At 35.5% G+C, this 14180-nt stretch overlaps 1 protein-coding gene across 4 annotated transcripts in view; it reads left to right on the forward strand.

Annotated features, from left to right (window-relative positions):
• The window catches only part of AGAP2 (ArfGAP with GTPase domain, ankyrin repeat and PH domain 2), a 158505-nt gene that overhangs the window by 127301 nt on the left and 17024 nt on the right, over nt 1-14180 (forward strand). For all 4 annotated transcript variants that reach the window (XM_072407173.1, XM_072407174.1, XM_072407171.1 and 1 more), the window contains exons 8-11: nt 1020-1172; nt 3290-3376; nt 7042-7146; nt 8752-8935. In XM_072407173.1, the coding sequence (XP_072263274.1) occupies nt 1020-1172; nt 3290-3376; nt 7042-7146; nt 8752-8935 (529 nt within the window). The remainder of the gene's footprint in view (nt 1-1019; nt 1173-3289; nt 3377-7041; nt 7147-8751; nt 8936-14180) is intronic.

The raw sequence follows: 14180 nt of genomic DNA on the forward strand, positions 1-14180 counted from the left end.
AAAAGTTGAATATATTCATTAATGTGCAAATAATAAACATTCAATGACACACTTTACTCAGCTACAGCTCGTGATTTCAGCGATAGCTTGATAGTTAAGCTTAAAAATTATTTTGGGACAATTTATGATAATGCTTTTGTGACATTAATTGCAACAATTTAAAGTAGTGGGGCTAAATATTTATTTGCTTACATATTATTGTTTCATGGAAGACTTGACTAAAAAAATTGCTAATCCTATAGTATACCTTTTTGAGATCTATTAGGGAGCTAATATTGCACCCACGTTTGAGTAACTGCAAGTCACAGGTCCTGTAACAAAATTTTAATGGCTCCTTTGAGAAATTTTCTTAAGGCTTAGGTGTAAGACCATTGTGGTAAAAAGCTACATAGAGATACTATGCTTGCATAATCTTCCACAAGATGGAGGCCACCTGTGAGACTGCCTAATAAAAATAACCAATTGTCCAGTGAAAGGAAGACTGTTTACTGCCCTATACAGCTGAGCAAGGAAGCATTTTATTTCTTGTTTAGTCATGACTAGCTGTACGGATGTATGACCTTTGATGTAATTTTCAGGGAATAGATAAACACAATCAGCTCCAGCTAGGCCAAGGTGTTATGCTTCCTTGCACAGCTTTTCTGGGCTTCATCATCATTCTCTCAAATACAGAGCATGTGAAAGGAATGTCTGCACTCATGTAGGGAAACCTCTGTAAAGATAGACTTTTGCAATCTAAAATTAGTCTTTGAAAGTGATGTTCACTGCTTACATTGCTTGAACATTTTAAAATGTCTCCGGCTTTCATTATTTAATCATCTTCAAATGTTCTTTATAGTTGTAAAAACTTTCCCAGCTGGTTTTTAATTTAGTATTGTACAATTACAATAGTAAGGGTTAAAAGTGTCTTTATCCTGAGTTTTCTGAAAATTGAACAGCATTGTTTCTCCCACGTTAGTGAAATTATAAGCCAGCTGTACATGTTTTATCCACTAATTTAATCTCTATTTCTTTAACAGACTAGCAATGGAGGACCAGGAAATGACTATTCATCATCATTACCTTCTACCCCGAACATCAGTCACAGGGAGCTGCGCAGCGAGGTGTCCATTGCAGTCAGCACACCAGGGCCACTTCATCGTGGAGCAAAGCGCCGTACAAGTCTTTTCCCAGTAATCGAGATCATTTTTAATATGCGCTTTAAAAAGTTTCCTACTATGTCATAATGCTTCATAATAATAACCTTAACTGATCAGGCAATAAAAATGATCAACCCAGATTAGAATTATATTCTAAAGCAAATCAACCCCAAGCCTGCATCATTTACTAATATTAATAGTAAAATTTATTAGGCCCACTGAAGTTGCCTTTATTAGTAGATATCAGTAACAGTCAGGTAGTTGTGATCACAGTTGACAGGTACAGTAGGCCACTGGATGATTACTGCTGTCATTCTCCATCTGGTGAAAGGATTGTCTGAGCCCCATTCTACCTGATATTGATATATAGTAGGGCTCAGCCAATCTGGCCACCCAACTTTGAGAGCTGTCATTGTCTAGCGGCTGGATTGGCTAAACATTGACAAGAACTTGTTCCCTTAACACTTTAAAATATCAAAATAATAATTGTAACCAATCCTATAGACTAATAAAAGGCAATAGAAGTCTACTTTTTCAGTTTAAGGAATATGCTGGTGTTTTAAATACCATTGCCATTAAAAGTATGCCCTGACATTCACTGTATACCGTATAGAAGATAATGAGTGCCAACAATAAACTTTTATGACCACTGTCTAAAAGATTAATTTCCCTGGGTTTCGAGTAAATATCTTGTTTTGTCTTTGGGACTGAACATGTGAACATCTCTCTCTCTAACAGGATTATTAATTCTTAACAACTATCAATTTAACAATTGTCAACTTAACAATTGTCAGCTTAATTAAAAGTAGGAATTACCTCTCCATACCCAGCACCATCTTGAACCCTCAGAACCGCATTGCTTGATTGATGCTGACCTGCTCCACCCACTACCACCCACTCTCTTCTTCACTCATCCTTCCTAATATCTCTCTGGGAGTTTCATGGTCTCCAAACACTGTTACCGTTATCTTGCAAATCAGTAAGCAGAATTATTGTCCCCATTTAAGCTCAAGATAGGAGTATGACAGTTGCTCCTAAGCAGGGGGTGATCCCCTAAAAATCCAATGTTACCAGTACAGGTGAGTCCTACGCGGGTTTGCCTCCTCTGGTCCCAGTCAACCTCTCAATGTGATGAAGTCACCAGTACACTTGGACTTTTATAAAAAGCCATCAAAGACTCAAAGCATAAAAAGTTGTTGATATTTTTTTTACAAATGGGTTGCATTGTAATATGATACTTCTTACACCCCTTTTTCTTTTCTGTTGTTTCTTGTTTCATTTTTCTTGCTGAATTGTTCCATCTTCCTTTGTAATACTTAAAAAAATAATTGAAACCAAAAAAACTAAGGTTTTGGCTTTAAATGTATATTAAAAATAGTAAAAGTAATCTGATAAGGTTTACTGGTTTTGGCTGGGCTGAAGAGTGTGGTCTACTGATTCAATAAGGTTCGACAAGCAGCAATAGCCCCCTTAATACTTGATGCAGCACTACCCCCATGCATCCATCTCTGTGGTCCACTACTGGCCTTCTACCAGGTTAATTGGCACCCCAGTATCATTTCAAATAAGAAATGGATAGTGTGGAGGGAAAACACACACATATTAATTAGTTAACCCCAAATTACCAGTTGTATTGTTTTATAAAGGGAACATTGTTAAACCGAAATGCCACAAAGCAAAATGTACTGAAAGGTGATTATTTTCTGTTTGTGCCTCGTGGTATGCCAACTATTATCCACCCACATTTGTCAGAAAATGAACAGCTGACATGCATAATTGATTAACTTGCAGGTATTCCCACCGTAACAAATTAGGAAACATAAAACCAAGCAAAAAATTTAAAACCACTGGCTCTCAAAGCCAAAGGCTGCTGAGAACACAATGAGGCATCCTGTTAATGTCATTTAGAGCTACATGAATAAGGGGTCCTATGTGGAAAGGGAGTTTAGCTCAATTGCTTTGCTGCTTATATTGAATATAAAACATGATTGAAAAGTTGCCTTGTAAAATCAATCACAGCTGAAAAAAAATTGGTCCCATTTGAATGAACAACACTATAATACCAAGAACTGAAAATCTTCTACTTGTCTCCTATTTGTTATTCCTATTCAAGAAAAAATGATAAATGGGAAATGATTGTTTCTTTGCAGACCCGAAGGGGCAGTGATATGGAGAAGAGGAGTTTTGACAGTCGAGGTGACCCCATTACTGGTGGCCGAGCTCTGCCTATCAAACAGGTAATAATATTTTTTTGAAATGTATCATGGAATCAATGCATTTTCCTTATTTTAACTAGCAAAGCACCCTTCTTCTTGAGTGGTTTATTTGAAATGTTGCAACTTTACTTTTTTTAAATGTGTAAAATTAGCTGGGAGTGGGCAGTAAATACTGAAGAGAAGAGCAGACTGGGTTTTGGGAGTATATGTGAGATGGATATACAGGATAGGAAGGATAGCTTTGTTCACATAGGGAGCCATCTTACTACGGCTGTGGGTAGCGAGAAGTAAGTGTGTGAGCTCAGGGCAGGATATAGAAGAAGGAACATGTTTATCTTGGGGTTGAAATCTCACTGGATTTTTTCTAATTCTCAAAAGATCTAATTTGGCAAAAAAGTATTAAAAATTGTAATGCTGACCATAAGAGAAAGGTGTGGGTACATACAGTGTGGCACATCTGTCTGAATATGAGACTGCATAACCGCAAACTGGTTTGAGTGCTTATGGTCCTTTCCACCACTGAAAGCATCAGAACTGGACTATGAAGCAGTGGAACGAAGTGTTCTTATCTGCTAAACTATGATTTTTTTACATTTGGTAGATGGCAGGAATTGTGTTTATCATTTGCCTAGTATAGAGTTGGCAGCAGGATGCACTGGGAAGAAGAAAGGCTTGTGAAAGCAATGTGATTCAAATGATCTGCTGCTAACTCTTAATCTTAAATGATTCAGACCTATTTTGGTAGCACAAGGAGGACCAAGTAAAATTAAGCAAGTAGTTTTAATATTTTGACTGATAAATATTATTCTTCACATGAAACTGAGAAATTCACACGGTATGACCGCATCCATATTTTCAGACAAGAGTTAATACTGCAGTGTTTTACCACCATACCCAAATCTTGTAGTTGTATGACCTGACATGTCATATTTTTCTTGCAGTACACAAAATGTTAGAAAGGATAAGCACAATCTTTGACAACATTGAAAATTCACAAAAGAGAATATGATTGAAGCTTTACATCTAGAATATTCAATTTTCTCTGTAGCTAATGCAAGTATATATTGATAATACCTTGTAAAAATAGTTTCATAAATTAAAGACTGACTTAATCTGTTCTATTTCCTATGAACGCCAATTCTTTGGAGGTTATACAGCAACACACAAGCTTTAAAAGGACAATACAGTATAACAAAGGGTTAATGCATACCTGCTGTGCATAGATTAATGTCCCTCCTGGTACATGCTAATTTGTTACCATTTGATTAGCTAATGCACTACTGGCAGCACAGTGTAGCAGTAAATGACAAACACCCACACAGCCGCTCTACAGAGAACACCTTTATTGTTACAGTTGCTTTCTGCAAAGTATGTTAAATGGAAGAGGTGTACTAGGACTCAGTGGAGAGCTGTATTTAATTCTTTCATGGAACAGCTACCTGCAGCTTCTTGTGGGAAGAACTACCACAAGAAGAGCCCACACACATTCCAGTTGAATCCTTCCAAGTGGCAAGGTATTGACTAGAGAATAGAGCAGCAATGCTCAATCATCTTTAGGCTGCAGAAAAAAAGCACACTTCTGGGGGGGGGTGCAAAATGTAATTGGGGTCAAAGAGGGATCGCAATATGTTGAAAAGCGTATGTTTTATAAAAATTAAGTAAGATTATGGACAGTCATGTGATGTGATTTGGGTATACTTTCCACAGTACCCTAATTTAAAATCACACAATCCACTACTTCCTTTACTTCTGCTTTGTGACTATTAACTATAATATAGGATATAAGGATGGAATGTGTATGTAGTAATAGATAAAATGATATGTTAATCACAGTAAAGCCAGATGTATATTATATATGATAATATATGTAATATTAATAATATACTAAGTAAACAGTGTTTGTTACCAGAATGTAACGGTAACTTTTAGCATGGACTACACATATTTTCTGCTTCACTTGGCCATTCATTATGCACCATCCTCTCCTAACCCAGTGCATGGCTTAACTTTGCATTCCACTAACAAGATCAAACTTCACAACAACACTGGGTGATCACGTACACCTGGAATAGATTTCCTAAAAGTAATTTGCTATTTGCTTGCAAATGTTTTTAACCCTGGACCAGATCCATTCCAGGTTTGCTGGATCACCCAGCTTCACTGATGAAAGTATATCCTCCAGCCTTGGGGAGCTTTAATAAATCAGACTTAATATGTGTACAGATAAATAATGGCAAACCTCATAGGTAAGAATGCTAATTTACAATATTCATAATATTCATATTATTGCATAAAACCAAACGTGAATCATTCTCTATAATGCAATTAATGTATTCTGTACCCTAACAATTACTCTATTGATTTATCTCCCAGATGTAGTTCTTGATTGTCAAAATTACCTATCCTATCCCCTAACCTAATATCTGACTCTAAATGAACACCTGGCTTTACTATCAAATCTTATGGATAACGAATCTGCATTGAAAGCCATTAGTCTTTTTTTTGAAAGCTCTCTTTCATGTTTGAAAGTTACCAGCACCCTGCTGAGATATCCTAGAGCTTACTTATATATGTTTATGATGAGACAGAATGGCAATGTTCAGTTTGACTTGGCATGTTTACAATCTAGCAGTCACTTAGAAGGACTAGCTGTCATGGCAAGGCCCATAGCATTAAATTCAAGAGTTTAAATAAGCAAGGGTGTGAAAATTAACACTTTATAGACTAATGGCAAGTTACAATGTGTTGACTGCTAAGCGTGAAAATGCATAGATGTTATACTTGAGGTGTTACTCTCTCCTGTGATAAGTAACAGTGTTATGATCAGGCTGTAGTGGTTTCACTGGCACTGGAAGACATGTTCCAGTGTAACTGCTGAGGGTGAATATTTCACTACATTTTCTATACATATAGGACCATGCAGTATTTGTTAGTCTGCTATTGACTCGATAATTATTAAGGAACTGCAAGTAAAGGGAATTTATGTATGTTTTTGCACTTATCGTTTCATTTTCATATTATTATTTTAACTTAATGGACAAATCAAAAAGTATATTTTTACATTTTATTGTTGCTTTTCACATTTATCTTGATAATGAATAATTCATATTTAGCACCTACAATGCACAGCTCTAAGCAAGGTTCACAACTTTATTGCTGCACCTTTAGAAGCTAGTGTTCTGAAATACACCAATGAGAGAGATCAGATTATACATACTGGAGAATGTCTCAAAGTGGAGTGACATCCCCCCTACTCATCCTACCAGAGTTGACTGTGGCTCTCCTACCCCCTAGCAGAGTAATAATAAATCCTTGAATTTTGAGTCTATGCACCCTGAAGCACAAAATAAAAAGTTTTGATCAAATTGTAATTCCTTTCTAAAATTGTTCTTATTTAAAGTTCTGAGTTTACAAAAAAAATTTATGGCCTATGCTTTTAAATAGTTAATAGTCTTCCCCCTAATTAACTGCCTTTATCATTTATGTTTGTTTTAGAAACAATCAAACAATATATTATCGCTAGACTCATGTAATGTAATAGCTAGGCACAAGAAAGAATTGAGCAAAGTGAGAAATGTAGCATGTTAGCCACTACTGTCAAGTCTAACCATTCTAAACTGTTTTTTTTTTTCTTTTAATTTGAACGTGATACCTTAAAATGCTTTGTATTTTTTTACACTTATCAGAGCTTCTTAATGAAACGCAGTGGTAATTCGCTGAACAAGGAGTGGAAGAAGAAGTATGTTACATTGACAAGTAATGGTGTGCTGCTCTATCATCCAAGTATTAATGTGAGTATGTCCAAGAGTTAGTCTTTCCATTCTGAGACACTTCTGAGAGCAGTCACAATTCACTGGCTTCAGTTGATGTTTATTCATCTACTTTAAGCAAGTAAACCTTCATGGGAATGCAAAACATACTTGGAGTAAACAACATTTTTTTAACAGGGACCTTTAAATCTAAACTTTGGCATGAGCAAAAATTATCTTCATACATGAAGCATGGTTATTCCTTCATGAATCTTGGTGTAGTTCCATATCTGTGCAGTAACCCAGCATAAACTATGCACTACTGATTTTACTTCTGGTCTTGTATCCACCTTTTCTTCTAGTTTTTTGCAGACAGTTTGTAGTGGGAGGATTAATTTGGTCATTCCAGGAGCTCTGCTCTATACTTTTGAGAATTAACTGTGTTTGCAAAGACATTTAGTGCACACAAAGTTAATCCTAATGGTCTGACATCTGAAAAAATGCCATATTATACCAGTCAGGGGGCACAGCCATATATCCCCTTAATATATAATGTTGATAGAAGCTTACCTGTTTGATTGTCTAAATGCAATAGCACAATTTTACTTTACAGTGTCACAGCATATTGAGAGCTCAAGGATTTGATATAGCCTAATGTTTATCTGCTCAGTTTGCCAGATTGTATTTTATATACAGTAATTTAAGTTAAGTAAGATCAAGAGCAATTCAAGGTAAATCAAGGTAAAGCAAATATTGCTCTTTACAAAACACACATTTTATGCTAAAATTAGAAAATTCAATTTACCATTTATCTGAATTTCTTTTAAGAAATATTTTATTGTTTCTAGAACTTTAAATTGAGTGTATCTAAATGCAATGTACAGAAATGTAATATGTTGTAGCTAACCAGTCCTAAGATACAGTAGCTGCAATTGTCTTTACTTTTCAACTAGTCTTTGTCATATCATGTGAGCATACAGTAAATGTAAGAACAAAGATCCTAATCCTTCTCATCTTTATAGTTTTAACTGATAGCCCAATCAGCTCTAATGTAATGATGGGAAGAATTGAGTTAGACATGTTTGAAGTTCAACCTGTGTGACAACCATGGTTGTCCCCATAAATACAGTGTAGACATTATAGGACATGAAATGTTTTATTCACAGGGCTACCTGGTAAAAAGAAAACTAATTCAGCCACCACATCAATGAACTGATAATCTACAATGTTTATTTTTGGGTTTGGATACACTTTAACTTAATATGTTCTCTTTCCCTAATTGACTGTTGGTATAGTGAACCCTTCAATAATACGTAGAATCATGATTGTGGTGGAAAGAAACCAGCTATACTCCTTCCACTTGCCTTAATCTCTTTCTGGAAGTAGTTAACTGATATACTGGTATTCCTAATTTCTTATTTGGCTGTCTTTAAAGGAAGTTTTAGCATGGTAAGCATATGCAGGGTGACAAATATAGTCAAAATTTTCCAGTTGCAAAAACCAAAAGGCAGAAAAGCATTATTTGATTGGATTAATTAAAAAAAACATATTTAATGTACTGTATGTGCTTTTGTCTTTCTAACTTTTTTATTCAGTATTGATAAAATCATTGATTGTTAATCCTGTTTGTTTTTGTCTGTTTTACAGGATTACCTGCACAACACACATGGGAAGGAGATGGATCTTCTAAGGACAACAGTTAAAGTGCCTGGAAAAAGACCTCCTAGAGCTATCTCTGCTTGTGGCCCATCAGCCAGCATAAATGGCTTATTAAAAGATGTTAGCAGCCCCACGGTGACAGATACACCAAGTAACAAGCCTCAAACAACAAGTAAGCACAGCTTAAAATTATATACCGCAGTCATTGACAGGAACTCTGTTATAATTGCAAATACAGGTAGAAAGTTGCCCTTAGTAATAAGGGTTTAGAAACAAATTTGGTAATGTCAAAAGACCTGCAAAATGTTCTTTATGTATAATACAATTTTGTACATATTTTCTTACAATTTTCAATGGTATGTGCAAACATGCGTTAATTGGTCGTATGCTGACTTCTTTCTCAGGTACATTTCACAGCACAGTAAACATTTCAAATTAGTCCCTGTCAAACTCATAAAATCTCTATCAAATCTATACATACTCAACAGCCAACTTGTAATAAGACAGTCATCCTAATATAATGTTTTGGGATTGCCAGAAAGAATCCTCCCATGAACAGAAAATTCATGTGAATGTAGCTGATACCACATTGGTGGAAATTGAACCCAATGGGCCTGATTTATTAAAGCTCTTCAAGTCTAGGGAGGATACACTTTCATCAGTGAAGCTAAGTGATCCAGCCAACCTGGAATGGATCTGGTCCAGGATTTAAAACTTTTCCTAGTAAATAGCAAATTAAATCCAATGAAATCCATTCCATGTTTGCTGGATCACCCAGCTTCACTGATGAGAGTGTATACTCTCCAACCATGGAAAGCTTTAATAAATCAGGCCCAATGCTGCAACGCAGGACTGCTAATAATGTAGTCACCATCAAATATATTATTTTTACATTGCTGAAAGCCTAACTAAATGGAATAAATGGACAAAAAGTATTCTAATTATCCTATATTATTTCACTGTGAGAGATATGTTTACTTCCCGTGCTTACAGGCCAAACATGATATAAAAAAAAAATCTTTTCCAGCAGACTGTCTTCCTCCTGGATTCTGTCTTAAAGACATCAAATGTTTCATTCTAGTTGATTTGTGTAAGAAATTTGTATGCTAATTGTTTAGTTAAACCACACGCAAAACGTACTGTATATAATTCGTAGGGAGGCCTGATTATGTAACTTTGATGGCAGAGTTTTTCACTCGGATAAGCACATATAGGCTAGTTCTCACTCACTTTGTAAAGTCGTTTGGCAACTTCTCCATGTTAAAGGCCACAATTACAGACATGTGTACTAGGCAAGAACCTGAAGTATGACCTGATTGGCCATGTATAAAGAGGTAAAAAAAAAGTAATAATGAGTCTAAAAGAAAAAAAAAACAGGTAAAACAATTATTTTACACCCTGCATCCTTCTATGTATATGTGGCAATAGTATATTTATACATATTACTGACCTCTATATATTCATCCATCCCACCAATGATGTTGCCTGTGCATAAGACCGCCAGAGCCCAAAGACATGATTATCCTTCTGCATTGCTAAATGAGAAATTAACTTTTGTTGGATATGGACCATCATACATATGTTTTACATATGTAAAACATAATACATTATACATATATTTTATTCTATGAAAATAATGTATTTTACAATCCCTTCAAAATGCAGACAATAAAGACACACAATAAAAATATAAAACATGTTCACAATACAACTGGTAGTCTAAAAGGACTAAGCCATGCCTTCCAATAAAGATCTGGTCAGTGGGCTTTGCATGGGTTTGAGCTGTGCAGATGCAGATGTCACCAGGTACACAAAAACCTTTGCTCCTACGCCATAGAGAATAGCCAATGATTGCAGAGTAAAATTACACAAATGTCAAGCTTCTCGGTTTCTCTACAGGTACACAGGTGTGAATAGTGATTTTTACAATTGTAATTGTAATTGTGACTAGTATATGTAGCGACAAACCTACATACCTACACTATCTACATTACATATTACATACGTAATACCACATTTTGGTTTTGTTGTCCTTTAAATTCTTTTACATTAAACAGTTTGGTTATTTATTAACTTTCATTATTGAGTGCTTCCAATAGTGTGTGTTTTACCATGGTACTCCCTTAGTTCTGGTATTTGCATTGGCAAATAATAGCAATACATTATGCTATTGATCTTGTTTCCTTTGTTTCATGTACAAACTGTAGGTGTCATGTATTTTAGTAGAACAACCAGATTCTCCTTTCTTATCTTATATGAGAAAAACGAAATCTGGAATATCACTGGTTGCCATGCTTAAGGGTGGAGGTTAGAAAGTGTTTGAATTAATGAGTTATTCATGCAAATCTTTTTGTATTGAGAGGTTTAGAACATGGTTTTAACAATTTGCACCTGCTTGCCTACAGCATGAGTTTAGTGCCACCTAGTGAGCAAGAATGTTATTCATGTACATGCCAAGTCTACCTTGCATGCTGCAGAAGTGCTTTGGTCTGTGCCCTTGCTATATGCATTGTGCACATGTATTATGCCTGATTATGGATCCGGTGAAACAGTTTTTTGTACCTTGCTTTTAAGCAGTTTGCAGTGGCTGCACTTTTGCTAAGCTAAAAAGATGTGCAAAAAGTATATGCTTTAATGGAAACTGGAGCATACCACATATTTAGGAACTAGGAATATAGATCGCTTGTGCCCAACCTGTACCCCCATTACTTGTGCTGCTCTCAGGCCCAAGAGATTAGTAGAAAATTTTGATCACCTAGGTGCTCACTCAGAACTGATTACAGCATGACATGACCTGAATTAATATGATGATAGGCATTCCTGGACTGCACCTCACTGTATGAACAGCCCCGTGGAAGTACAGTACCTTCACTGCCAGAACTCCAAGACTATATTCTAATACCTGCACTGCCAGAACCAGAACTCAGGCCATTAAAGGAAAACTAGCTTTTGATTGGAGCTTCATGCACCCTGTAAGAATTGCTTGCATATAGCAATGCAAAAATGTACAAAAAAAATTAGATTGCATGCATATTTTATTTCCCAGGTCTGCCTGTAGCACCTAGTTGAGAGTGACATCAAACGCCTTTTGGCTAGATATTTGGGGATACAAAGGAACATAAATCCCACAAGAAGATGCTGTTAATCTAGACAAGAGTGTATTTTTGTGGAATGCAAGTACTCATTGTGTGTCTAGGAATTTACCAAGAAGGAAAATGGCCCTGATTTATTAAAGCTTTCCAAGGCTGGAGAGGATACACTTTCACCTGAGAAGCTGGGTGATCCAGCAAACCTGGAACAGATATTGCCCAGGGTTTAAAACATTTGCTAGCAAATAGCCAATGACTTTGAAGAAATCCATTCCCAGTTTGCTTCAGTGATGAAAGTGTATTCGCTTTAGCTTTGGGGAGCTTTAATAAATCAGGCTCAATGAATCACATGATGCTTATCAATGTGAAATGAAAAGGTAAAACAAGAATAAAAAATACTTATAATTATATAAGTGATACTTATAACTTATAAAAAAATACATAATTAATTGTACATTTAATAATTTAGGGCAATCTCAGACATGTAGAACCATACACTCCTATTCTGCTTTAAACTATTTTGCTCATTTTATATCATCTCTCTATTGTCTGTTTATTTTTCTCTTTTTATATGCTTTACCTCTTTGATATTTATTAATAGATCTGGCTATGGGAAAATGATCTTGCAGTCTTTTGTAATGCCTTAAATCTTCTGCAACACATCATCAATTTCCATCTGTACCTGTAGTGTGCCCATACCCCCTAACTATATTCTTTTATTATTATTATTATTATTATTATTATTAATAAACAGGATTTATATAGCGCCAACATATTACGCAGCGCTGTACATTAAATAGGGAATTCTTTGGCACATCTGCGACTTTTGGCCATTTCCTGCTGTAGCATTACAATTACTGAATATTTTGTGAATCTCCCCTTTCTTGTTATGTTGTCACTCTGATATTGATGTACATAGTCTTTACAAAATAGTTTTTGTCAATAACTGCAGTCTTGAGAAAATAATTATGAAACAGAATGCAGCTGACAAACATATTACTGATGTATTTCAAAAAGTATTTTGTTCCTAAGTGCAGATGAACATCTTCATTGATTTACATAAATGACTTGCTTCTTAGGATGTCTTCTTTCTTTAATTTTGTTTTTTAGCACGATTACCCCATCTGGATTATAAGCATATGAAAGGTTATCATCTCTGTTGGAATGCATGCTTTAATTATCTCTTTTCAAACAGTCACATTAATTGTTTTGGCTGCTTATGTTTTAATTGTAATGAACTGTCTCACAGCTGAATTTTTTTTTTGTTCTCTTTTCCTCTGAAAATCATCCTGTCACCTCATTTGTTTATTTGGCTTGCATAAAATCTTTAATATATAAATTAAAAAAACACAATACAAACAGATGGCAGATCCAATCAAGGCACAATATTGCTATGGCCTTCAAAACTGATGGAAAGTCAAAACACTGGAGTTTCTCATAGTAACTAAATTTGTTCTTCTTTAATTCTGAATGTTCATTCCAAATTAGCCAGATATCTGTTTGTGCTCCATAAAGAAGTAATGGACTTGATTTATTAAAGCTCTTCAAGGCTGGCGAGGGTACACCTTTATCAGTGCATCTGAGTGATTCAGAAAAACTGAAATGAATTTCTTCTTCTGCTTTTTGCTAGCAAATGTTCTGAATCCTGGACCAGATCCATTTTGTTTTCTGGATCACCCTATTTCACTAATGAAAGTGTGTCCTCTCCAACCTTGGAGAGCTTTAATAAATCAAGCCCATTGTGTCCATTGTATTTACCTGTATTCAACTTTTTTCAATAGAAAGTTTAATTCCAACTCAAGCTTAATAAAACAGATCCTCAGTGCTCATTGCCTCACACATGTATAATATTGCTTTGCAACCCAGCACAGATCCTCATTTTGGTTGAACTACTGTTAGCATTCAACCCATTCCCAAGTCCAAAGAATCAAGGACTCACTTGGTATGCTTTAGCTTTTTCTTTAAAAAAGGTGACTGGGACAACCTGTAGTTATGCTTAATTATGGTAGGTAAGAAGTAAAGACATGATCTGTGTATACTCTATAATACCAAAACAGGTACCTTGTTGGGTGAAGTTGGAAATGACTGACCTGCAGAACTGAATCATAAGAATGAATATGAAAATAAATTGTTCACTGATCAATTCAGCTGTATTTCCATGCACAGCCAATCCAGTCCTTATACATTGCTCAATTCAATGAACATTAAAACAAAGACACCTGGAAGCCAATAATTCCAATGTCTACAGCTGTCTGCTAAGAAATACAAAAAGCCTGTATGGATCTTGTCCATAAACAGCTAGAACTGGACAGTTCTAAGGACAGAATA

The sequence above is a fragment of the Pyxicephalus adspersus genome, chromosome 1 (genome assembly GCF_032062135.1).
Source record: "Pyxicephalus adspersus chromosome 1, UCB_Pads_2.0, whole genome shotgun sequence".
NCBI lineage: Eukaryota > Metazoa > Chordata > Amphibia > Anura > Pyxicephalidae > Pyxicephalus > Pyxicephalus adspersus.